The sequence below is a fragment of the Camelus bactrianus genome, chromosome 30 (assembly GCF_048773025.1).
Source record: "Camelus bactrianus isolate YW-2024 breed Bactrian camel chromosome 30, ASM4877302v1, whole genome shotgun sequence".
Classification (NCBI taxonomy): Eukaryota; Metazoa; Chordata; class Mammalia; order Artiodactyla; family Camelidae; genus Camelus; species Camelus bactrianus.
This window is the reverse complement of record NC_133568.1, coordinates 11,002,630-11,028,587: the sequence shown is the minus strand read 5'-3', so window position 1 is coordinate 11,028,587 and position 25,958 is coordinate 11,002,630. Positions and strand designations below refer to the sequence as shown.

The 25,958-nt window shown below is 48.4% G+C and overlaps 1 protein-coding gene across 2 annotated transcripts; it reads right to left on the bottom strand.

The window, feature by feature from the left end:
* Window positions 1–869: 869 nt before the first annotated feature.
* On the bottom strand, window positions 870–25,735 carry LIPG (lipase G, endothelial type). Of its 2 annotated transcripts, XM_074355146.1 has the most exons (11): window positions 25,694–25,735; window positions 25,284–25,419; window positions 20,549–20,730; window positions 18,712–18,891; window positions 17,423–17,534; window positions 12,182–12,403; window positions 10,032–10,274; window positions 9,209–9,329; window positions 8,081–8,299; window positions 5,245–5,349; window positions 870–3,008 (listed from the first exon to the last, which is right to left on the bottom strand). In XM_074355146.1, the coding sequence occupies exons 1-11, from the start codon at window positions 25,718–25,720 to the stop codon at window positions 2,987–2,989; spliced, it is 1,569 nt and encodes a 522-aa protein (XP_074211247.1). In that variant the 5' UTR covers window positions 25,721–25,735; the 3' UTR covers window positions 870–2,986. The 2 variants fall into 2 exon arrangements, with proteins under 2 accessions (XP_074211247.1, XP_010959690.1); XM_010961388.3 differs by lacking the exons at window positions 25,284–25,419; window positions 25,694–25,735 and adding an exon at window positions 23,579–24,320.
* Between the last annotated feature and the right edge of the window lie 223 nt (window positions 25,736–25,958).

The following is a 25,958-nucleotide window of genomic DNA, read 5'->3' as shown; positions in this document are numbered from 1 at the left end:
TCAGTTTAAGATTACTAAAATCTGACTACAAGATGGAATGATTTAAAGGATGACCTAAAGGGAATAAAAAATGAATTCCTGATGGACAGATGGCATTATGCAATTTCACTTTTTGTAAGTAGTAATTGCATTTTCAGCTGGGCCCCTGGGCACCCCAAGTAAAAACAGTATTTTTCAGCCTCTGGTGTGATCATCTGACTGATTTCTGGCCAGTAGTGTGTGGGCAACTTCTCGATCATTCTCTTAAAAGAGGACATGTCCTCCTTTCCCTTTCCACCTTCCCACAAGCTGAAAGAGGCCCTGATGGGGACACTTTCAACTGTGGGGATAAGGGGGACATCCTATGAATGGCACAGCAAAATAAGAGCCTGAACCCCTCTTGGCTTTATGGAACAGAACCTCAATACCTACTGGGACTTCAACACAATAGAGAATTCACCTTCTAGCTGGTTTAAGTCACCGTTGTCTAGATCCCACGAGACCAAACATATATCCTCACCAGCGTCCCCCAATGTCTAGCTGCCATCCCCATTTCTTCCTAACATCCACCTTCAAGCATTTCCACTGCAACCCAAATAATTTTTCTCTTGTTCTTTAGTGAAAAGAGTTGTTGTCCACTTCCTACCAACAGTTAGTACCAAGTAGAGAATACATCCTACATTAATTTAACTTTGTTAAACCCCAAGCAGTCATAATTCTTTCAAATTTTAAGAACTGAGTTGGGAGGCGAGGGTATAGCTCAAGTAGTAGAGCACATGCTTAGCATACTTAAGATCCTGGGTTCAATCCCCAGCACCACCTCTAAAGGTATATAAATAATAAGTGAACCTAATTACCCCCCCCCAGAAAGAATTGAGTTGCCAGACCACTAAGAATTTTGTAGATTTTTATTATTTCACTATTAACAATTTTTAATCTTGAAATGGGTTAATCATAAAGTAAAAACTAACCATATATTTGTTTTTATACATTATATACACTTGAGAAATAAATAGTATTGTAAGCATTAAAAAAAAAAGCATCATTATGTACAAATAAGGCTTCAAGCCAAATGTATAAATACAGGACCCACTGGGGATTTGATTCCCAAGGCTTCTGCTACTAAAAGCAGAAGCAGAAAGTAACCAGGATGCACAGTCAATAACAAACTCTACTTTGGCTAGAAATCACAGAAGCAACAGAAAAAGCACCCCGTTGGATTGAGAAAAAATACCTTGAATTAAGGTATTTGACTGGTCATGTCTTCAGAGGTTTGGCACTGAACAAAGATACAACTTTGGCACAATACAGATTAAAACAATGCCCTTTAAAAATCTAAGCACAGAGAAAATTGCTCTTCACCACCACCACCTGGCATCCCATCTCCTTCCAAATTAACCTCATCCATAAAAATCCAAACCACTTGGCACTCTCGTTCTCCTGGTTACATATCAATAAAAGGGTTTAGGGTTTTCTGGATGGCTCTGAAAAAGAGTCCTGGTTTGTCATATCTGGGGCATATTGGTGGGAAACGATGTAGAAGTCTTGATGGAGTTGCATAGATTACCATACCATGGGCATTGCCTCCAGGAGGTCGCAGAGATAACCATACCATGGGCATTGCCTCCAGGAGGTCTGGGTCCTTACCTGGCTCCACCATCAACTTGGTATATAGTTCTAGGCATGTGGCCAAACCTCACTAAGCCTGGGTTTTTGTAAAACAGAGATAATAGTAACTGCCCTTCTCACCCCCTGTTGTGAGTCTCTAATTAAGTGATGCATGTTCAAATCTTTAGAAAATTATAAAAGGGTTCCTCAGATATCATGTATATCAATTCAAATCGAGATCTAGAATTGGAGGCTTTTTGACAATGCTCAACTCAGAAAAGGTACTCATATGAGAGCAAGGTATTTCAAGGAGGAAAAAAAACACTGCATTAATTAAATCTTGGCACCAGCTGTGTATGACAGGTGCTGGTTTCTGTATAAACAGCTATGTATAACCTACGTAATATCTTCCAACTTCCTACACGGAAGAGGTTTTGCTCTGAAGCAATCACATTTGGCCATTGGTCACCATTCTGGCCCCAGCACATCTGCTACTCTGCTTACCACTCTGCTGGTGATCAAAGATGTCACGCTTAAAGGGGATGCATGTTAACTAAGAAGAAATAGGTCGAAATCACTTAACCCTCAGGGTCTTCAACTCTTATATCCTGTAGCCTTCCCAGTGCCCCGCGTGCCTTTGATCACATGCATGTTCATGGATCATCTCAACTCGAAGGGAGTTTAGACATCTTAATCCCCTTGGGTTTCAAATGAGGAAGTGGTCTGCAGCGACTTACTAATGTGTCTATGGCCACGTGCTAATTAAGTTTAAGTGCTTAATAAACATCTGTCCAATTAAAAAGGGAGCAATGGGAAAATAAGAAACCCAATGATGTGTGCTTCAGAGAGTGAGTTGGGGAACAGGACGGAATGTCTAAAAGGTAAACAGTACATTTAGCCGGTTATCCAATTGAACCCCAACACCAGCAAGGGCCTCCTCAGACCTACTCTCCCGTCCCGGGTGAATAAGTCCCAGGTCTGCCATCCTGACACGAGTCAGCTTCCAGCAGAAAGACCCCTCACGACAACTCAAGTCAGGTCAGACAGCCGACAGCCTCCCACACAGAGCCACTCCAGGGCCAGGGTTCCTTGTCAGGTGAAGCACAGGCTCCTCTGGTCACTGAGAAACCAGCCCGAGGTGCACAGAGGCCTGGCATTCGGCTGTTTGCACACAGATCTGGAGTTAGCGCTATTCTAGAGCAGCAGCAGGAACAGCAGGAACAGCAGTGCGTGGTCTGCTCCAGCGAGAAGTCCCAGCCATCACAGGAGGCCAGGTGCTGGGCCCAGCAAGCAGGCTCTTCCCAGGGCTCCAGCGTCAAGAGGGGTCCTTCCAGCAGGTGGGTCCTCAGCAGTAACGTTCCTCCATGTGTTTGGAAGGCGGGGGCCCTTGCTGGCACCCTCAGGAATGCTCCACGGTTGGACTGAAAGGAACCACGTGGAAGTGTGATTCATTAGCTGGCATAGCAAACACGCAGCTCTGTTTACCTCAAGACCAAGCTTTCTTACATACCTCATCACACTCTTTTATTGCTTCCCTTTCAGAACAAATGGAGAAGGTCCTGAGTGTTCCTTCCTCCTGCTTCCCCATCAAGCCACAGATTCACTTTGAGAAACACCACACTGGAGCCCACTCGGGGTTCCTAGTTCCATATACCTCAATGCTGGCATTTGCAGATTTTGCACAACACTGACCCACAGCAGGCACACGCACACACAGGCACATGCACACACACAACTGCAGAGAGAACCATCAATGCCTTGCTGCTTTGATCTGAAATACAAGAGACCCTGCAGTGTGGCAGGAAGAGGGCAAGGCAGAGTCAAGAGATCTTGATTCTAGTCTCAGCTACACTGATGTGCCATGGGACCTCTCAGAACTTCAGTCTCCTTCTCAGTGAACAGGTGAACAGTATCCATGTCAGCAGAGAGAGTACTCAAGGGCTAACATGTGACTAGGTGTTAATTTATGACTTGGGTTCCCATTATTTTCTGCTCCTTTAAGGGTAAAGGAAAGGATAACTTGTTTTCTCAAAGAGGTATTATGAGGCAGTTACAGCATTCTCAACTGTTAAGAAGTTCTGGAGCAGCAAAGAAATATATAAGAATAAGGATAAGCACAGGGACATATACACAAGATCTTGTGGTAGCTCACAGCGAAAAAAAAAGTGACAATGAATATATGCATGTTCATGTATAACTGAAAAATTGTGCTCTACTCTGGAATTTGACACAACATTGTAAACTGACTATAACTCAATAAAAAATGTTAAAAAAAAAAAAAGAATAAGGATAAGAATAGCAACCCTTCTTGCAATCTTCATGGCTGTTCTGAGGATCAATGAAATTAATACATATGGCAGCATTTGGAAAGGTATAAATTTGAATACAAACGTAAAGAATTAGAATTATTATCATAGTAGAAAATCATATAAGCCTACACTAGACTGAGTCACTTAATTAGATGGGCAGTTTTCAGAATCCCACAAGTCCTGTGATCACGGAGTTTGTGGTCACATTGATGTTCCTGAACAGGAGACAGAGCAGCTGGGATGTAGCCTGGTCCTCAGGGTTGGCAGACAGTTAATCACAGGGGACCCCAGCATGGGTGCAGCTGCTTGATAATTGATACCCACATGAAGGAGAGGAGACTTCTCTGAGCAAGTGGTACCTCCATGCTCAAGAAAGAGCACGGGCTTCAGGGTAAACCAACCTGCTTCAAATCCTCACTCTGCCATCACCCATCGGGGGACTGGGGAAAAGTGACTCAACCTCCCTGAGCCTGGGGTTCCCTAACTGTTCACAAGCTCAATGATACCAGCATATTGGGCCTGATGATAAAAGCAAATGAGATGATGTGTGGGGGGCACTGAATGCCGGTGGGTACACACTAAGTGCTCAGTGCATGGCAGCAGGATTATTATCTAGTACCTTGGATGGGGCAAAGGGTGGAGGCTCGTGGGGGGCCATCGCCCTCCTCCACAGCAGGCATTTAGGCTCAGAGGGTATGTGACAGATTCCCCTTTTGGATGTACCCATTGCCTTATACCATGAGATCAGCCTTCCCCAATTCTGAAATAGTGAGACCCCAGCATGGAGCAATGGGGACACTGAAGCAAGATGACCCCTTGGTGGCATACAGAGCCACACACACGAGCACTCCTGCTTCTCAGAAAGGGGGATAGTTGCCCACAAATATCCACCCACACCAGCCTGGGTTCCAGAAAACCTTAAAAGAGGACTTCATCTGTGCTTCTCCCTTACCTCCCACCCAACTCTCCAGTCCAGCCTAGTGCCCAGAAGGAAGCCCCAGGAACTTCCCTCAGCCCTGGCCACTACGCAGAAGTTCAATCTAAGATGGGGACGTGGGTGCCAACTCTGGGGACTTAGTCCTGGAAAGACCTCATTCCAGCAGGACCATGGCTGTGACCCTTACAGGGTGAGGTAGAACAAGAGGCAAAGGGACACTCACACCCTCCACCACCCTGTCTATCCCACTGATTTGTCTGTCTCCTTCCAGCAGAAGATCAGCTTCATAAAGGAAGGGACTTTGGTCTGTTTTGTTCATCGCTATGTCCCGAGTGCCCAGACTCATGTCCAGTGTACACTAGGGGACCCGTCAACATGCACTGCTTGAACCTCTGAGAAGGTCCCGGTTACCTGGTTTCGTTTTTCATTCCCCAGCCATCCCGACACTTGTGAAACCAGAGCTCTTGGCCAGGGGCTATGCGGGTGCTCTCAAGATCTTCTACGCAAAAAGTCAATCTAGGAGGAAAAAGAAACCACCAGTGAAGCCAAAAGTCCAGGGGCGGGGTGCACATGGCTGTACCCCGCATCAGCCAGACGGTGCCTTCAGGATCTGGGGTGGATGGAGCAAGGAGAAAAGGGAAGTTTTCATCATGCCAATCCTGACTCAAGAAGCTTCAGAACTCTGCTGCTGCTACGAGCACTCTAAACTGTGTCTCACTTTGCCGTCTCCCACGATTCAGCTCATACAGCCTTTAATCCCACCCCTCCCCCTTCTCCCCTCTGCCTACCCAAAAGGCTGGCTGCTTTCAAGGCACAACCTCTCTGGAGGGTGTCCCGATTGTCCAAGACCTTACTAATCTAACCCTCCCTTGACCTCCCAATTTAATAAATAGGCACATCCCTGTATAAACGTTGCTTTTGTCATTTCCATTACTTCTTATGGCACAGAGTTCATTACGAAGGTTGTGTCCTATTCCAACACATTATATCCCGCCCTGAATAGCGTGTGGATTCCCGTGGACTGTAAGCTCCTTGAATGGAGGAACTCCAGGTGCTTCCAGCACAGTGTTCAGAAATATTCACTGACAAGTGTCACTGGAACTCAGCTGTGAGTCAACATCAAAGATTCAAGAAACAGACAACCAAGATCACAGGAAGAATCAGTGGGCCGATAACCATTTCAACTATAACTTAGAGCCAAACCCTGAGCGCTGCCCCAGCTTCGGTGGTGTGTGGTCAGCATGATCCTGTGACCGGTAGACGTGTGGGATGCCTGACCCTGATGCTTACCAGCAGGACAAAAGCCACATTCAGAACAGCTTTCAGAAGCTTTATCAGGAGCCCAGACAGCCCATAAACACCCACCACACTCATAATCAGGAAATACAAATGAGAACAGTAGGGGACCAATTCACACCCAATGGAAAGGCCAGAGTGTGCACCAAATGTAGGTGAGGAGGAAGGGGAGAGGGAGCTCTTACTCTGTGGCTAAGACTGAAAATTGGTCCAACCACTTTGGAGAGGGATTTAGTAATATCCGGTCCAGCTGGAGAATACATATACTATAGCCCAGTTATTCAACACACCCCAAAGAAGCCCTCACACACGCACACAAGTCAGATGTCCCAGGCTGTTCGTCTCAGCACTGTCTATGACTGCAAAAAAGCAGCAACGACTCAAAGGTTCAGCAGAACAATGGCGAAACTATTGCTTGCACGATGGCGGTTTACATGTAGGAGTTAAAGGAGAACAGACAAGATCTATACGTATTGGATAAACCTTACAAACAGTGTTGAATGGAGAAAAGCAACTTTTAAAGGGATAGGTCCACTCATGTAAATTTCAGAAGCAACCAAAACAATTCTATAGGTTGTTTATAGATACAAACAGAAGTAATGAAGGCATAAATACCATGAAGGAGGGAAACACACCAACAATAGTTAATGTCGGAAGATTAGTGCATTTGGTTTGGAGGGGGAGGAATCAGATGGGGGAGGGCCACAAAGGGGCTTCAACTCTCTTTCCAATGTTTTCCTTTTTAAAATCTTGTATCTGAAACCAATATGAAAAATGGTTTACATGTATTAAGTCTCGGTGGTTTATAAAATTTGAAATGTTTTATAAAAATGATCATCTTTCTTAAAAAAAGAAAAAAAAGATCATCTTTCTGCTACCACACATAGGTTCAGGCTGCACTTACAAGTGCCAAGGGAAGGGAGAAGACACACAATTATCCAGACCACAGCCTGGGTACTAACAGCTACCCCCCCCCCCCGCTGGCACACCACCCCCCGCAACCCTGCTCCCTGCCCCAGTTCACAGGTTTCTAGACCAGAGTCACTCAGACAAGGGACCCAGGCCTCCACTCTCCTCTTGGCCAGCTACACCATAGGTGATGGATGGACACGGGACACGTGAAGACCTGCCATGGAGAAAACACCGGAGGACATGCACAGGGGATGGAGGCTGCTTCCCGCCGTCCCAACATGGCAGTGACCTCCCAGAGGTCTGCGGAAGGACTTGGCCAAGAAAACCTCCTTGCTAGACAGAGGTCTCCCAGGTTTCCCTGGCTTCCACGTAGACAGAAACTGCTCAGAGAGCCAAGGCACGGTTTTAGGGGCTGGTAAACAAAGGTGTGGATTTTTTGTGCAAGGCTTAGTCAGCAGACATGGGGAAAATGCCAGCTGGCATGGCACTGAGGAATCTCAGTTACTTGACATTAGGACCCCACCCATGTCCTTGAGTCGGAGCCTCCCAAGGACAGGTTTAATGCTCCGAAAATTGGATGCAAGGGAAACCAGGTCCCCCCTGCAGACCTCATTTGTGCAGGCTCCCTAGACTTGATAGCCTGGTTTGTTCTGAAAGGGAGTAAGCAAAGACTTTTGGTTGCATGGACCCCAGAGCGAGCAGATTAACAAGCAGCACTCCTAAAGAGCACTGTCCAGGAGAAGCTCCACTCCTCCAGGCTGACACAGGGCTTGGCAAACGGGACAAGGGCTGGATTCGAGCCCTCGCTGGCCCACCCCTTTCAGCTGAGGGCCTGTGATCAGGGCACAAGCTGCACAACAGTTGACAAGAGGCCTTGATCTGGAAATCACTTTTCTCTGCACGGGGTTTGAGGTTTTGCCAAATGCTCTAGATACAGAAGGCTGGAAGGTGCGTGCTAAGCAAAGGAAAGGATGCTGCCGAGCACACGCCTTCTGCTGACCATTGACACGGGACAGGAAAAGGGTCGTGGGGCACTTACTTCCGCTGGGTTTCCCCAGACTTGACCCGGATGCGCCTGACATTCAGCTCCCGCTCAGAGTTGCGGGGTTGAGTCAGGTAGCTGCGAAGCTCCTTCCACAGGCTGTACCAGGACTGAAATGTCCCCTCCCAAGTGAGTTTGATCTTCAGGAGGTCTCCCAGGTCCTCCTCAGTGTAGACAAGGAAGGTGTTGGTGGCATTCAGCCCGATCTGCTCCACTCTGTAAAGGGAGGAAAAAGCTGGTGTCAGTCCCCAGCCACCTGGAAAACTGCAGCACCACTTGGGGTGACACGATAGCAGCACTTGCCCCCAGCAGGTGAGAGAAATGAGAAGGAGGTCCCCCCCATGCCTGCCGCGTCCCACTAGCAGGACCAGGTGGGAGCGCAGCTCTGCTTCATGCAGACCTTGCCCATGGCACCCCAGCTTCTTATCAAAACCCTTCCTGGGGGGGACAGGAGCATCTCCCCATTTAGGCTACTTCCTAGGGGGGAATAGGACCAGGAAAGGACAGACATGAGAAAGCACAAAGAAGACACGTTTTCACTCAAGAATGTCCTCTTGCTCTCAGCCCACAGGCATCCTTCTCCCTCAGAGCTCCCAGCCCCTTCTGCCTATCCCTTTCACTTGGCACTTGGGGGAGGCTGCCTCACCCCATTTGTGTGCACAACTATGTGGGCATACAAGCCTGGTCCCCCCAGTCGGCCCCGAGCCTTGAAAGCGAGTCCTCTGATGACATTACTTTGCAATCTCAGCATTACTCAGCGTGGTGCTTTGCACCTTGTAAGTGCTCAGTGGCTGTGTACACATTGCTATGTGCCCCTCCCACAGAGAACTAAAAACGGGCCAGGGATGACGTTTATTAAGTTCCAAATTTCCTAAAGCCTCAGGAATCAGGCATTGTCTGAGATGAAACAGCAAATTCTCATGCTTCTGATTCATCCCAGGAGCTCCCTCCCAGAAACATTCTGAATCAAGGGCTCAGCAGAGGATATAAAGAAGAAGAGAGGAACCACGCATCTCCTCCCAGACTACACTCTCCTGCACTTGTCCGCCCGCGACTGCGCTCTCTCTCCTTCTCAAACCAACTTGTGCTCTGTCCTGGACCCAGCAAAGGAAACACATGACTTACATTTCCAAAGGCAGACTCTGGGAGTCTGCATTGGTGCCGTAAAGGGTGACATAAAAGGTGGGTTCGATTTCTCCCGCGTTCTTATAGCTGAAGACGTGGATTTTCATCTGATAATGATAAACTGCAGAGACAGCAGAATAAAGACATGTGTGAGCCTGGCTTGTCATCATAGGGCACCCTGACCCAAACTGAGTCACCCAGCACAGTGAGTTTTTAGGGACTGACATCCTCTGGGTCTAGCCCAGCCTCTACCTCCCTCTGATCTCGTTCTGCTTGATGGTCTGAGAGGTCACTGCAGTGCAGAAGAAGGAGCCCTAAACTTGGGGTTTAGGGGAACCTTTGGGGGATTCTGACCTAGATACTTTCCAGCTGTGTGACTTTGAATTAAAAACCAAGGTATTAACCTCTTGAGCCCCAACCTCCTCATGTGTAAAATAACATCCATAATACCCACAAAACCTTCTGGTTTTATAACACGTTATAAAAATGCAAGGCATCATTTTGATCTCTTGTTGGTCCTACCTCAAACTATGTTGACAATCAAGTGAGAAAACAAATATGGAACAGCTTTGAAAAGCTAAATGCAAGATAGAAATTTAAGATACTGATATCGTGATCCTAGAGTGATGCTTCCCACCACAAAAGAAGTCCCCATTGTTAATTTTTTGAAGATTAACTTTACTAGGGCATGCACAACATAACCAGATTTGCAATGACTTAAATTAACTGCTGGAATGTGTCCTGTTCTACAACGTGGTATTTAGAAGGAGGAAAAAAAATAAAGCTCCTCCCCCAGGGCGACGTGGATGGGGACCGAGGTTACCTCTGAAAGGCATGCCCGCCCGGGTTTTTAGGTACATTTTGCTGTTCCTCTTGTTCCTCGTTTTCTTGGCGTTGTAGCCAATGCTATTACAACGGTTCTTCCGGCAACTGAGACAGATGCCCTTTTTGAAGCGGTTGGAGTCCGTGCACTGGAACGCGAAGCTCGGCTTGTCCTGGTTCACCAGGGAGTCGACAAAGAGGTACACGGCCCGCTCGTGCTCACACTTCACCCCCTCTGCGATTGCTGGGGGAGGGAGAGACGGAGACCGTCAGCACGAGCTGCTCCTGTGGGATTGGCCCCCTCGGTCAGTAAGTACCGAACACCTCGTCGGTGAGAACTGCATTGCATGTCGCTGTTCGTACGCTTGTTTGTGCAATTCTTAACCCTTGCCCAGTGATGTGCTCTCAGTAGGACTGAAGGCCAGTCCTGCCACTCAACTGCTTGCCCTCCAGGTAGGAAGACAGCTCTGAGTCATACAAAGCAATAAAGAGCAAGAACGAACACAGGACAAGCACTTAAACAGGGTGATGGAGACCAGTTGTGCAGCAGAAGTCACTGTGCCCTGATAGAGTTGTGTGGTCACAAAATGCTGGAAATGGATCAGATGCTAAACATCATCTAGTCCAGGGCTCAGCAAACTAGGACTTGCAGGCCGGACCCCTTGTCGTAAAGTTTTATGAGACCATAGCCACGCTCTTTCGTATACCTATTGTCTCTGGCTGCCTCCACGTTATGGCAACAGAATGGAGGTGTTGAAACAGAGGCCATATGGCCTTCAAAGCCTAAAATTATTTACTAGCTGTCTTTTTAAGAAAATGTTTGCCAACCTCATTCTAGTCTAATTCTTTCAATTATAGATTATGACCCTAATGCCCTTAGAGGTGAAGTAATTTGCTCAGGGTCATGCAGTCAGTTGTTTGCAAAGTTAGGGCTATAATTTGGATTTTTCTGGTCCATAGTACATCATTATGCCTTATAACCAGAGGCTAAAGCCAATAGTTTCAGTAAATCCTGGCAACTTAAGGAAAATTTGTCAAAGCCACCTGTACCCCTTTCCCACTTACACCACCAACCTTAAGAAATGCCATCATCTGATTCCCCCTGAGGCGGGGCTGAACTCCTCTTGCAAGGACCCCCATGCCCTGCAGGGTCTATTTGGATATTATCATATTGGGAGAGGGCAACTTAAGACTGAGTGACAGAGTGGGACATCCAAAGAGCAGAGCATCAGAGTGGAGACAGCCAGCCAGGGCCAAGACTTAGAGATGCTGTCAGATGCAAGGCAGTGAACAAAGGAGAAACCCAGCCCATCAGTTTCAGCAGCAAAAATTCAGTTTGGCCCAAGTCAGCTGGGAAAAGGCTTAGGCATTCAGGAAGATAAATGATAAGTGAATGGAGAAAGCATCTTGATTATACTTCTTTAAAATGTCATAAAAAATTAAATTATAGTGCATCCATGCTAAAGAATATTATACAGCCTTTAAAAAGAATAAGGGGGAGGGTAGAGTTCAGTGGTAGATTGCGTGCTTAGAATGCATGAGGTCGTGGGTTCAATCCCCAGTGCCTCTATTAAAATAAATAAATAAAACTAATTATCCCCCCAAAAAAGAGAACAATAAAAAGAATAAGGTAAGTAGATCTGTGTGCTCTGATGTCTAAGAATATCCATAATCTATATTAGGGCTGAAAAAGCAAAGTTGCAGAATAATGTGACTTTTAAAAATATCACACACACACACACACACAAATGTGCAAAACAAAAAGACTGGAAGGATACACACACAATTGCTTACATTGGCTACCTGTGGAGAGTGAAAGCAGGAGTGGGAGGTGAGGGGTATTTTTACGTTTTGCTCTGTGCAATTCTACAATGCTTGGTTTTTCCCCCAAGGAACATGTATTTCTTTTGTTATAAAACAAAACTGATCAATAATAACTATGACCTTAAAGCGTAAGAAGGCAGAGCAAGGACCATGGGAAGGCTGTCAATACGCTTGCAGGGTGATGCGCTGTAGGATGAACAGTGCTGGACGGCCACTGTGGTGGGGAAGTGGGAATAGTAAAATGGATGTTGTAGGGAGTACTAACAGCTCTGGCTGATTTAGGAGGAGATGTGATAAGAGAGTCAAAACAAATGAGAAGGAACTCACTTCCATATGCAATTGACCCCAAGACATCATTGAGTCCACAGCCCGGCTGGAAGTCACCCCCGTTGGGGTAGATGTCAATGTGACCCACAGGCATCTGAATCCCAATACTCAAGCCAAAGGAGCGCGTGTAGGTGTGCAGGACATCCACGAAGTCCGCATCGTCAGGGGACAGCCTCTTGTGGATGTCCACTCCTTCAAACATGGGCCCAGCAGGATCCAGACCTGCAGCAGAAGAAGGAGCCAAGACCCGCTGTGTCAGGGGCACCGAGGCAACGAGTTGTGATGGAAAGCTCAGTCGGCGAGTCAAGATGAAGACATCCCTGCCCTGTGAATCGTGATCAGTGTGGTGCCCGCTGGAGAGGTATTTATGCTTTCTTCTGAAGCCTTCACCTATCCTGACAACTCGCTGGCTCAGTAAACTGGCCACAATGTTCAGCGGACACCTGGCTCTGAGGACACCTGCCAGAACTGGAGCAGTTCTAGAAAGAACACGGGCTGGCTGAGACTAAGCCACTTCTGCCATTTATTCTGCCACTGAGAGCCTTCACAGCCTTAATTTTAGCATAAGTTTGACAGAATAACTAAGCTACCTACCCTTCTGGAGGGAAGACTCATTCTCCCCAAACTGAGCTCGTTGTATTTGGACTTAACTCTTTCCCTTCCTTTAGTTCTGAATCAAGCCTGGGGTAGATAGTAAGAGAGAGGGTACCCCAGCCACACTGAGCATCCATATTCCACGCCTCCAGGATGCCTTGCTTTTGCAGCCGCAAAAAGAAACCTTTTCGCCTGCAAATGTTCTGCATTGACAGGCAAGCAACACTGCAGAGAACACAGGTTCTCACATTTGATACAGCACGAATATCTCTGGGGAGCTTCTTACCAGTTCAGATTCTGCTGTGGAGCTATGAAAAACTCGGGAAGGACGCACAAACCCCTGTATTATCTGTTACCTGTGTGTACGTGTGATAGGGAGGAGGGCAGGGCAGGAACTGGGAAGACAGTGACAAGAAGAGATACTTTCACCATCTTTCAGCCTTGAAACCACATGAATGTAAAACCACTCCAAAAATAAAAAGAATTTGCAAAGCATAAAATGCAGATTCCCCGACCCCTGAGAGATTCTGATTGGTAGATCCAGTGCGAAGCCCAGAAATATGGGTTTAATCCCCAGGTGATCCTAAAAATAGCTGGTCTGTGGACCTGATTTTGAAAAACAGCTCCATGCTTGAGTACAATCTATAGAATGGAAACTTAATGTCTCAATTCACACAGATCGTGTGAGCTGTTAAGAGACTAAGTGCTTGTCAGTGTAAATACTTCCTACTATCATGAAGCTTAAGTAACCATTGGAGCTGGATTCATCCTAACCTACAAGGCTCTTTGTTTGCCCTACAGACACAGAGAGAGGACCTGGAGAAAGTTAAGAAAAGATTACATGCAGAAGAGGAAGGGGATTTGGTTAGTCTAGAACCACAGTTCTCAACTGGGAGGGATTTTGCAATATTTGGCAATGTCTTGAGACATTTTCTGTTGTTACGGTTGAGGGTGAGGGAGAGAAGAAACTGCTAACATCTAACACATAGAGGCCAGGGATGCAGATAAACATCTTACAAGGCACAGGTCAGTTCCCACACAACCATTATCTGGTCCCAAATGTAAATAGTGCCGAGGTTGAGAAGCCCAGATATGGAAACACCAAGGGAGGGAGGAGGTATGACCAAGAACAGAGTTGTGAAAGCAGGAGACGGGAAACAGAACAGTGTTCCCCAGACCCCAGCGCGATGAAACCAGGAAACACACTGTCAAACTAGAGATGGGGTAATTTTAGGATAAACAAAAGGCAGGGCTGTTGTCCAGAGTAGACAGGAAACTTGTAGAACTCACTTGTCATGAGAACTGGTAGAGACTAAAACGCGAAATCGTTTCTAGAGAAGTTTAGGAAAACGTATGAATGACGGAGGCAGAAAGGGAGCCCAGGCTGCCTGGGGGCTCATCTCTGGCCCAGGACCCAAAAGAAAGATGGCACAAATAGGGGGGCCTCCCAGAGTAGCCCAGAATGACTTCTCATTGGTTGCAAGGACCACGATACTGACACAGGCAGCCTCTCACCGTGTCCCCTGGAATAAAAGAAAGAAGGAAAGAAGGAAGGAAGGAAGGAAGGAAGGAGGGAAGGAAGGAAGGAAGGAAGGAAAGGAAGGGAAGAAAGGAAGGAAGGAAGGAAGGAAGGAAGGAAGGAAGGAAGGAAGGAAGGAAGGAAGGAAGGAAGAAAGAAAGAAAGAAAAAGAAAGAAAGAGAGAGGAACATTCTGCTTTGCAGCCAGTGAGAGAGGGGCTCTTGTATTGGTGAACAAAAGTCTCCACCAGACGGTCAGTGCCATGGAAACCAAGCTGGGCTGGAGGAATGCAGGCGGCTGACGGGTCTTCTCGAAAGGCCGGCTGGCAGGCAGGCTGACCCAACCTGACACACAGCCAGGACCCGCGGACTCTGGGGACAAGTTGCACAATTCACTTGTTAACTAAGAATGGGAGGGTGAACGTATCCCCTCCAAAAAGAGAAGTTGGAGAATCACCGCTTCCTTTCAGTCAGATTCCTCCAAAGGTGTCCTGTCCAGTAAATGGAACACACACAGGCATGCACACGCATACACACTCTTGTATGCACATGAACACACACAGGGAAAGAGCAGGGCAGAGCCTGCTGCACTACAACAGCGACCTCATCTCTCCCAGCGGAACAGCAGCAGCGTGGTGCAGGGGTGAGGTGCACGCTCTGGAATCCAACGGCCTGGGTTCGAATCCCAGTCCTGCTCCTCGGCATGCAAGACGTGGGGCCCGTTACTTAAGCACTGAGTCCTAGTCTCCCCGTCTGTAAAATGAAGCCCAAAAGATCCTCTTGCCCAGATGCTGTGCGGCTTAGAGATGGTGTGAAGTACCACTCGCTGGGTGCTTGACAGTTGGTCGTATCTAGCCCGGAGCCTGCAGGGTGGACATGTAACTCATGTTTCTTGAATGTACAGATGAATCTGCTTGCTTATTTATTTATAGCTCACAAGACACAAGTTTAATTAGAAATATACGACCTCTTCCTCAGTGTATCACGGAATTCCCTCAGAAGCCTAAGAAGGTAAAACTCCAGCAACCCCAGTCCACAGCTCTCCGATCCGAGCAAGGCTGGGGTTCAGGTACCCCCCGCAGGCCCAGGTGAAGGACCTCTGCGGGCCTCTGGATAAAAACATCACTGGCCTCAGGACCCCACGCAAGCTGCCGTCTCTGCTCCTCTTACCAGTCAGGACCACCGGGTTCCCAGACCCTGGGAAGTCTGGGGAGAGGGCACAGGCTTCCCCCATCAGACATGCGCAGCAGCGTGAGTCAGGTCAGCCAAATACCCTCTGAGGTGCTGCCTGGCAACTGGACAGAGGCCGCTCCCTCCTGTCATGCTCACCCCGGGGCCCCCACTCCACAGAGAAAGGCCAGAGGGAAACGCTGTGCGCAGGACACGGCGGCCTGACGCTCCTTGCAGACGGCTGATTAGCATTCTGTCCGCAAAGCCCGCATCTCAGCAGCTCCCACCCAGACAGGCCGGGGGAAGAACTGGAACACGCCCACCAGCCCCACCACATTTCAGATTTAGAAACAGGGAGAGGGAGGAGCTGCAGCTTGTCCTTGTTGCCAAGGACACTCCGGCCCCGGCACTCTGGTAGGGATCTGGCGTTCTGGTGGGGACCTCGTGTGTGCTGCAGTCCCAGCACAGCTGGCCTGGCTCTGCAACGCCACGCCTCTCCCTGGGGGCTGGGAGGGGCGCCCAGACAGCGGAACCCACAGGGGCTGAGGCCGAACCAAAGGGTTTGCTCCAGCAACGGGTTAATGAGCAGTCACGTGTGGCCGGACGATCACTGCCCGTTAGACAGTGCAGGCCAATTGATAATTTAAAAAAAAAATCCATCTGTCCTGATAATTTAAAAAAAAAAAACAAAACGCTCTCAAGCTGTGCTGAATCACATAGTTGGATTTAGAGGAGTGTGTGTGTACTCATTAGACCTAACCCTGGGGACAATGGTTGGAGGAAGGTCACTAAAACGTCACAAATATATATATTTTTTCTTTCTTTTTTCTTTTTTCTTTACTTTTCCTTTTTTCCACAAATAAAAATATATATATATATTCACAAATGTATATATTTTTAAATGTACCTTACCAGCTTGTTGCTGAAACCTGAAATTCTACCTTTACTAAATCATTCTTTAGCTAAGAACTTCCTTCTACCTGAGTCCTGTTTCAAAACGAAAACATTGCCGGGAAAGAAATTAACTCTTTCCTTTAGGTTGCACCTTTAATATGTGGGAGGTGAGGGAGAAACTGGGAGAGCAGACAAATAAAAGAATCTCGGAAGGGGGTAAAAGCTCAGGGCAACAAATTTGCCCTTAATTTTCACCTCACAGAAGCCATATTGCGTGTGTGTGTTTGAGGGGGCCCCACACTGGGAAAGAAAATCCTTCCCAGTTTTTGTAATCATTAAATGATCTAATGATTTAAATCAGACTCTCACATCAAAAGGTCACCAAGATGGAAAATCCGATATTCTATTGACAACCTGGGTACCAATATCAGAAATGTCTCTTTAATGACATAGTTTAACCACTGTTCCTAAACAGGTAGTTATCCCTGATAAGAATGCCAGCTAAACATTGGAAAGAGGACGTTGGCGGGTGAAATACGAACTAGAATTCAACCACAGTCCACCACTCATTCCTCTCCCTTGAGGTCCTGGGGTACGATGGGCAGAGGCTGGAAGAGAGCACCAGTTCACAGGCCAGGCTCGGCCCCAGCTCTGCCCTTGAGTCTTATGTTTGCCCCTGGGTGTTACCTCACCTGCTGGACTAGAACAGTGGTTTTCAAACTGTGCTCCCTGATGCTCTGGGACCCTGAGACCCCTCCGGAGAAGGGAGAGGCCCAAGTAACAAGGCTAACACTGCCCACAAATGCCCAGCTTCACCCAAAACACCTCCTCTATGTGCTTCATAGACTGGGGTCCTGCTCAAGTTCAATCTGCAAAAAGGGCTCTTGACTAAAAGGAAAATTTGAAAAGCCCTGGGTTAGATGTTCCCTAGGTGTCTCCCAAAGCTAACCCTCTACGGCTCACTCCAGCTGCCTCTCTGGGTGCACTCTGGTTCAGAAAAGCCAGGTGGGCGCAGCGGCCGAGGGAGCTCTGGCATCAGCTGTCAGCGGAGGAAGCAGAGCTTACCTGTGATTCTGCCCACAGTGCCTTTCACGAAGTTGCCCGCGTATCCAGCCACGTGAGCGCCAAGGCTGTAGCCAATCAAGTGAACATTCCCGAGAGAAAAGTCATCCTGCCCCTGCAGAAAGTCACAGGAGTGTGTGAGTGAAGAGTGTGGTCCTGAGCCTGCAGGGACACCACCAATTCAATGTCAATCATGCCGGGAAAGAGACATGGGAGCCGGGGCATGGCTGGCACCACTGATGGTGCCACACAGATGGGATACAGCCAGGTAAGGGGAGATGAAAAGGACTTGGTGGCACTTCAAATGCCAAGCGCTGGGGACAGGGTGGAGGTTGTGACTAGGAGCTGCATACCTGAACTTTCCCCTACATGTTCCTGTTTTTTCTGGCAGTATCCAAGGGGGGAGTGGGGAGGGGAGGGGTGGCAGTGTGGAGGTCAAAGCCACCAGACTCACTGGAAATTAAGTGCCACCCACAGCCCGCCGCAGGGTACTTCCTGCCTGCCCTCTTAGGCCCAGGAGCTGCCGATCTCCTCACCACAAGCCCACCTGGGACCCCAGAGTCATGGGCACTCACACAGGTACCCAGACAGGTATACCCAGTCAGGGCACTCAGCTGGGGGCACGAGGAGGCGGGGATTTGACCCACAGCTCAGCAACCAAGCTCAACAAAACTACCTAAGCAGAGGACTGAGGGACTGTTCAAGAATCCTGACCAGAACTCGGCCAGAATTCACCAGATTCCCTGGACTTTTCTAAGGAAGGTCATTGCCCAGATAATTGGGTCACTTTGCCAGTCTCCTGTTAAGCCCACTGACCGTAGGCACATCATTAACCTATAAAAGGGAAATTTTATAGGACCTCAAGATCTGTTTTCCATACATATTTTATGCAAGGCATTAGGCTGCATTTGTTTGAACCAACACTTCCCACCCTCAGTTCAGCCACCCTTCAGATGCAAGAGCAGACTTCAGTAGGTATCTAAGATTACCAGCTGGTCCAAGCTCCTGACCGTTCCCAACCTGAGGGCATCAGCAAGTAACAATCTATAAGGCAAATTTTCTCCACACAAGTTAAAGTAACAAGAAAAACCCAGAAATGCATCAATAATGAGAAAGCTTTCTAGAAGTCCCAGCTTCCAAGTATTTCAAGCAATACTTCATTCAGTAAAAATTTGAATCTCAAAGTTATTCTCAGACCTCTGAAGTTCACTGTAACAGCCTGATCTATTTCTTAAGAGGATTCGGGTTCAAGGTCCCACTCATGAAAGATGGACTCCCTTTGGTCCCATTACCTGCAGCCAGTCAAGCATCTTTGCAATGCTGTGTCCCACCTCCCTTGTGTTATTGACTGCATCTCTGTAAAGCTGGTGAGCCAGAGGAAGCCAGTCCACCACCACGATGTTGGCTCCTTTCTCTCTTGTCTGCAGGGCTGACACGAGTGTGTAGAGCCAACTTTCAAACATGCCACTCATCTGCAGAGAAAAGGGGACATTTAACAAATATTCTTCTTCTGGGTTTCAGAAATCCTCATGAATATGGAATTCAGCTCCATGAACCTCTCTAAAGCCACTTCCAGGACTTTCACCTTGGCTACCCAGGCTCCAAACACTTGCACATGAGCAGGGCCAGCCACAGACAGGATTGCTACATGGGTGTTTGTTTTCCATTGCTCTTTACATCTTCAGTTTTTCCCATCAAAACTTTCAGAGCAGGTGTCCTCTGCTGCTGTCCCACTGACCGATAAGACCACTATATGAGATACATATTGATGGCGATGCTGGCCTTAGGTTAGCCTGAGTCTTGGTCACAGTAAGGCAAGTAAGTAGCCTGCCCCATCATTCAAAAGCAGCTGAGAAGTATTGCCCCGGAGAGTTAGTTTCTCTCTCGGAGATGCAGGGAGATGCTCTCTTAGGCAAATGCAGAGTTAACTAATGACCCCTTCCCACAACCCATTTCTGCCATCCATCTTGACCCCAGAGTAAGGAAGATCGGTCTCTGGAATGCCAAATTAGAACTCAGAACACATTTTCCCACAGAAACAAAGTATAAATGGTGACCATGTCCAGTTGTAAACCTATCCACAAGTACATTATTAGATAAAGAGATTTTCTGTGCCTCGCCTGGGAACCCAAACGCCATTTACAATCCTGCTTCTATGGGAAACTGCTGTTCCAAGTTCCAAGCAGATTACAAAAGAACTTTCTGGAATGCAAGCCATTTATAAGTGGCAGGCAGTTTGTATTTGCATTTTGACAGCGGGCCTTTAAAAAGGTTCGAATGCATGATTCTAATCATAGGCTGTAGGGTGAGGATGGCTGGACAGGCCCTTAATCATCTCTTCAATTACGGTACATAGGTAGGCGCCTCCTACCCCCTCCGCCAGGCCTGACCCAGCCATTGGTGATAGACCTAAAGAACCAGAAAGCATGTAACGGATATGAATTTCTCATCATTCAGAGGAGGAATGTCCCCTCCCAATTAGCCCAGGCAGAAATCTCTCACTTAATAGCACCATTTTCCTCCAGACTGCCATTATATAAGTGAACAAATCCCTCAGTGGTCAAAAGCTTCCGAGGCTGAGCGCTAAAGTCCTTTTTTTGTTGAAGTTTGTCATGGGCCTTTCAACGTGAATTGCTCAGCTAGGGCACATAAAGACCCCAATGCCTTTAAACGGAGCCATCTCTATACAAACACCAGGGCACCATGCCAGCCATGGCCAGCCATCCAGGCCAGCTGGCTCCTCACAGTCTCTCTGAGCCAGTCAAGCTGCTTCAGTGTAGCTCAGCTCCTACGGAGGGATGGCCCCCGCGAGGCGGTGGTTGACCAATGTAATTAAGTGTAATTAGAGGGCCCCTTAAGAGCCAGTGGAGCTGGGCTGCTGCCCTCAGGAGAGCCACTTTCTGAAAGCCCGCTGTGTGCCAGCGTTAAATACCACCCTGCTGGAGTCTAGATTGCCCCCTCAGCGAAGTGCCCATTACATTCTTCACAGCTGTCTGAAATACAAGCAGCCCACAAGAAAAGAGGGGGAGAGAGAGTGGAATCTGGAAGCACCAGTATTCTTTTTAATTGACCAAAACAAAGGAAACCAAATCTCATGTAAAGCCATAGAGATCCCTCCCCCGGGCTCACCGTCCATCCATGAATGATGAAAAAAGTTTTGGCTGTCACATTGAAGCCGCAGTCTTCTAAGGGCTGCTTGTGGCCGAGAGAGAGGTGGCATCCTTCGTGGTCTGGGTCCTCAGAGGTGCGGAGGTTAAATCTCACAGGGGGGTTGGCGGCAGCTGGTACATCACTGGATTTGTGGAGCTCATCTGGGGAGAAAGACCAGAGCATGGGTATCACGAGCAGGCTGCGGCGGTGAGAGATCTGGGGTCTAGTTCTAGTCCACGTTTGAGCAAGTGACTTAACCTGTCCGGGTTTCAGAATGTTTCCTCCTCCCCTCCCAGAAAGGTTGCAAAGATGTCATAAAAGGGACGTCTTATCAATATTTAAGAGTATTAATTAGTCACTAGTATCAATTACTGTGAATCTGAAAAAAATAAGTCTCTCTTGTTTTTTTTTCTCTGCCCTATCCAAATGAGTTATCCTTCCTTCTCTCAAATTACTACTTTCAGAGTATGGGTCCTCAATTCTTTTCTTGAAATACTTGAGACCCATCGAGGTTCAGAATTCAGAAATGTTTAGATTTTAGAAAGACATTATGGTATATATAACATCTATTATATAACACCCCCAATGGGGTATGGGGGCACTCCACATGAATCTAACACATCAATAATATTTCTGCAGGGAAATACATGGCTACTCACACTCAAGGGCAAAAAAAAAAATTTTACAAATATCCTCCTGTCAGTTCAGGTCAGTTTTTGCTGCCAAATGAGTAAGAGTTCAGGTCAGGTAAGGCCAGGTCTTGCTGCCAAACTAGTTACCGAACACATGTTTCAATTTTGAAAGATCTGGATCTTGGAATTGGAGGTAAGAAGCTGTTGACCTGTTATGCAGTGGGCTTCCCGTAGTGCTCTGGTCTCGACTCCAACACTTACTTCAAAGACTTTGTGCATCCTCAGTGCTCCTGGCAGTACCAGACATGTGCCTGGCATTCTTTTAGCCTGCTAAATAAATTATTGAAGCCATGGGGAAGCTCGTAGGAGCAGCAAAATCTCTCCTTTCAGATCCTCTGCACCCACACAGTGCCGTCTAGGAGATGGCCCTAGTCCCAAAACACAGCCAATGTCACTGATGGTCCCTACGGCCTTGTAACACTAGGTACTGCCATCACACTATTTCAGAAGGTCACAAATGAACCCCATCAAGCACCCTTCCAACCATCCTGGAAACCAGCTTAATAACCAGCTAGGAAATTAGAAATCAAACTCTTCTGTCACCCAGAAATCAGGGGGAAAGATAACACATGATCATCCCAGGAGCTCAACGAATACCAGAGTTAAGAAGCAAATGGAGTCAGGGAGAGATCAGAGTGGTGGGGAGGTGGTGGTGAAGGGGACAAGGGGGAGGACAACAATGCACCAGACGTAAAAAGATAAGGTTCAGAAAATGCAACTAAATACGCATGAGCAGAACAAAACTGGCAGAAATTTGAAACATGGACATAACTAGTTCAACATCTCCCAATTTCTACCCAGATAACCAAGCAGAGAGACTAGCTAGGAAGTCTAGGGGAAAAGGAAAGGGAGTCTGCTGGCTTCCTGGCACCGACCTGTGGATAAACCCCTATACTGACACAAAACATTCACCTGAGCACCTGACTCTCTGACCCGAGAGTTCTCTAGCCTCATTCCTACTACTTATGGCTAGAATCACTTCAACCTCTGGGAGTTCATGATAGTTCTTCATCCAGATGTCCTCAGGGCGCATTGTCACCTCCTTAAAGTTCAGAAGCTCAGCGGTCAGCTTCTCAGTGAAGGAAACCTGGCCACGATTAAAACCACGCCACCTTCTCCCACCAGCCCTCTGTACCTTCCTCTTCCGCTTTACTTTCCTCCAGAACACTGAGCACTATTTATATATCTTAATTACTTGACCATTTGTCTTCCCATCTCTGAAGTGTAAGATCCTGGGGGCAGGGGTTTTCACCTGTTTTGTTCACGGCTGTAACCCCCTCTTCTGGAAGAAGGCACTACACAACAAATACTTTTTCAAATGAATGAAATGATCCCCAAATACTCAGAATCACAGAAAGTAGAAGTTGGAAGGAAGTTGGTAGCACTTTCCAGGAAATGAACTAGAGATGCAACCTACCCCCATTCAATTGCACTAGAGTTGGGAACATGTTAAGTAAAGCAAGGTTTTCCCATTTATTCAAATTAACCCTTCCACATGCACATAAGCTGACATGGACCAACATCACTCGACCCCAACCCCAGCAGAATAGCAGAAGATGAAACAATGGGGTGTAATTCAGGGGTTCCTCTCCCTCCTCTGCCTAACTAATTGACTTGATACTCCTGCTGGGTGACCCTACCCTCTCTCCTCCAAGGTAGGCTTCCTCCAATAGAAAAGACTGCCATGCAGAACTCAGAAGAAAAGCTGGCAGCTAAGAGGAGGAGAGGTAGGAAGAGGAAGAGCCAGGGCTGGAAAGAGTATTGGAGAAGAGATGGCTGGCAACCTGGGGAATAAGCCCAGCCACTTCTCTGCTCAAGTTACTCATCGAATGATCAGGGCTAGCACTCATCAAAACAAAGCCAGATACCCTGATACCTTAACTTTTATAACACCTACTCCACGATTTTAAAAGGGGGCACCAGGCAACAGAGCTTTTTCTAACAACCTTCTTGCCTCGAGAACTCCAGGTTCACAGAGGAAGACAAGGTTACAGAGCTGCTGGCAGCCAACTTTGCTGACTGGACATCACAGATAAGGGAACCACATAACGGCAAGGAAGTGGGGCGAGAGCGAGCGCAGGCCAGCGCAGCCGCCAGCCTGCGGCTTCTTGGGTGCCTGGCTGGGGATGCCCTCGTCAGAAGCGCCGAGGAACAAGTGGACTGCAAGGCTGATTAGGAGGAGCAAATGGACAGCGCAGGGAGAAAGGAAGGAGGATGTCGCAGGATCGAGGAAGATTGAAGAAGGGCGGGCAAGACAGAGGGGACCTGGCACAGAAAAGAAGTTGTGGGGGTGGTAATAAAAATAAATGCACGTTACCTTGCAGCCATCCCTCTGGACCAGGGGGTGTGGGGCCTCCCGCGGCAAAGCAACAACAGGCTCTCCAGAGGCAGAGCAGAAGAACGGAGTTTCTCATCCTTCCCTTTCACACCCGCTTCCCCCAAAGAGGGCTTTTAAAAGGACAATAAACAAAAACACCTCTCGGAGTTTCCAGCAGTCTGAGCCTGTAAGAGTCGAAGTGGGCAGCCCCCTCTCAACCAGAGAGTGGCCCCAGACAGCTGAAGGTGGAGAAGGTGGAAAATGAAAACTTGGCCAAACTAAGCCGCGCGGTGGAGGGAGTGGGTTATGAAGGGGCTTGAACCAGAACCAGATCTGCCCTCACGCGTGCCGCCCGCGCGGGAAGCCAGGGCTCGCCACTGTCACACCGCGAGCGAGGTAGTTTTTTAAAGTATTGAAGTCATCTGACCCATCGCCAGATGGCGATTTGCATAATTTATTCCCTTCCCCGTACTCTGATTGGTCACACCTTCGCTGACGCCCGAACCAAAGACTCCCCAAAGTTTGAATGAAAGCGCCGCACACCCACCGCGTGGACGCTCCGCACACGCTGCCTCGCTTCCTCCCCAGCCGGCTCCGCAGACAGCCGCACTGCAGCCACCCCACTTTTTCCAAGTGCCCCCTCCCGGACCCTAGATACTCCACTCGCCCCTGACACCCCAGGGGGAACATTGCCCCAAACCCCTACTCCTGATGCGGATGCGAACCCTGGAGAAGGAAGGCTATCCTCTCCAAGGCGCAAAGCAATCCCCGTGCCCGAAATAATCTCTCCTCGCCCCGTGCCAAGTGGCCGGATGAAGGAGAGCCACCTGGTCAGCCTGTGGTCCTTCTTTTCTCCCTTTCCTCTTGCTTTCCTGCCCAGCGAGGCCCGCGACAGGTGCAGACGGCGTGATGGGACAATAACTCGCAGAGCTGAGGGGCTCCGGGCTGTGGCCTGGGCTTTAGGATCGCTCAGAACCCTCTTGGAGTCCTTGCTCCGCCGCTAGCTGCAAAACCCAGGGCAAGTCACCCAACTTCTCCAAAGCCGTTACTTCGTCCCCAGTACGAGAGTGGTAACCGTTCCCGCCGCTTAGGGACGTTGGGGAATTTAAAAGACAGCGCTTAGTGCGGCGCCTGCCACGTGGTAGGCACTATCGCACCAGGGGATGGACTAGAGGGATGCCAGGCAACACTTCCCAAAGGGAACAGTGAGCCAAGCTTTGGGGGGGGGGGGTGTCTCACGCGTAATCAGCGCCAAGTTTCCGCCAACGTGCACAACTACCTATTCCGTGGAATTAAGCAGCTTCTTCCTCTCCCTTCTCTTTTTTCCCTCCTCTCCTTCCCTTTACTGACCCGCGCGTCCCTGCTCCTCCCACGGGTGCTCAGCCTGCCGCACCCCGGGACGTGGAGGTGAGCGCTCCGACCTTGGCCAGGAGTCCAAGTCTAGCGCGAGGGGCCGGGAATGAGCCCCGGGCACCCCCCGGGCGGCGGCCGGGACAGCTAGGGGGCGGCTGCGCCACAACAGCCCTTGGGAATGGGAGAGGTAGAAAGCGTCCCGGCAGGGCTGCGCCCCGCCATCCCGCCTGGTTCTAGCCTGAGTTGGCTGTGCAAGACTGTACCTTTGACCTCGAATAACCCCGCCGGAGCCAGGAACCGGTCCGGCTCCTACCTGGAGAGGAAAATCGCCCGAGCAGCACCGCGCCCCTACCTCCTTGATGTCGGGGCCCCAGCCTGGAAGATCTGTGTGGGGAAACCAGCCTGGAGGAGCTGGTAGTGTTGCGACCTATCCTGGTTACTTTTGTTACTCCAGCTGCCAGCGGAGCACGCTTTGTCCCTCCTGTGCGCTAAAAAAAAAAAAAAAAAAAGCGGGCTGGCTTTTTTTTTTTTTTAAGTGTAAAATTCAGTGCATTTTACGAGGGTGGTAAACAGCACCGCCAGAAACGTTGCTTCCGTCCTCAACCGCTCTCCTCCATTGGTAAACTATGCAGACTAAGTTGGGTATCATCTCCATTTTACAGATGGGAAAACTGAGTTATGGGACAGGCTACAGTTCTGAAGCTAGTCTTGACAACCAGATCTCTCTCTCTCTCTTCCCTCAGTTTGATTTAGCCAACTGACCTCTAAACATGAGCCCTTGGGAACCATGTCTCCATCTCTTCAGTGGTTGAGGCAGTGGGAAACCTGGGGGTCAAAAATCCCCTTCTCTGTTCTGAGATGCTCAAATTATAGTCTTCAGAACCTTAACTGGACAGTGTTGAGAGTGTGTTTTGGGGGCCTTTGTCACAAGTGGATCCCCACAGAGAGCTTGGTACTCCTGCAAAGTTGGTTATCCTACCTGGAAAAAAAGTATATATATATATATATTCAACAAGATTAATATCCT

Excerpts from the sequence above, each read along its gene's own strand:
- LIPG (XM_074355146.1), bottom strand. The coding sequence starts at position 25,720 with ATGGTTCCCAAGGGCTCATGTTTAGAG. Across the intron at positions 12,404-17,422 it reads CACTGTGGGCAGAATCACAG|GTCTGGATCCTGCTGGGCCC; the intron begins GTAAGCTCTGCT and ends CTTCTGCTGCAG. Across the intron at positions 8,300-9,208 it reads CAGAGTCTGCCTTTGGAAAT|AGTGGAGCAGATCGGGCTGA; the intron begins GTAAGTCATGTG and ends CTCCCTTTACAG.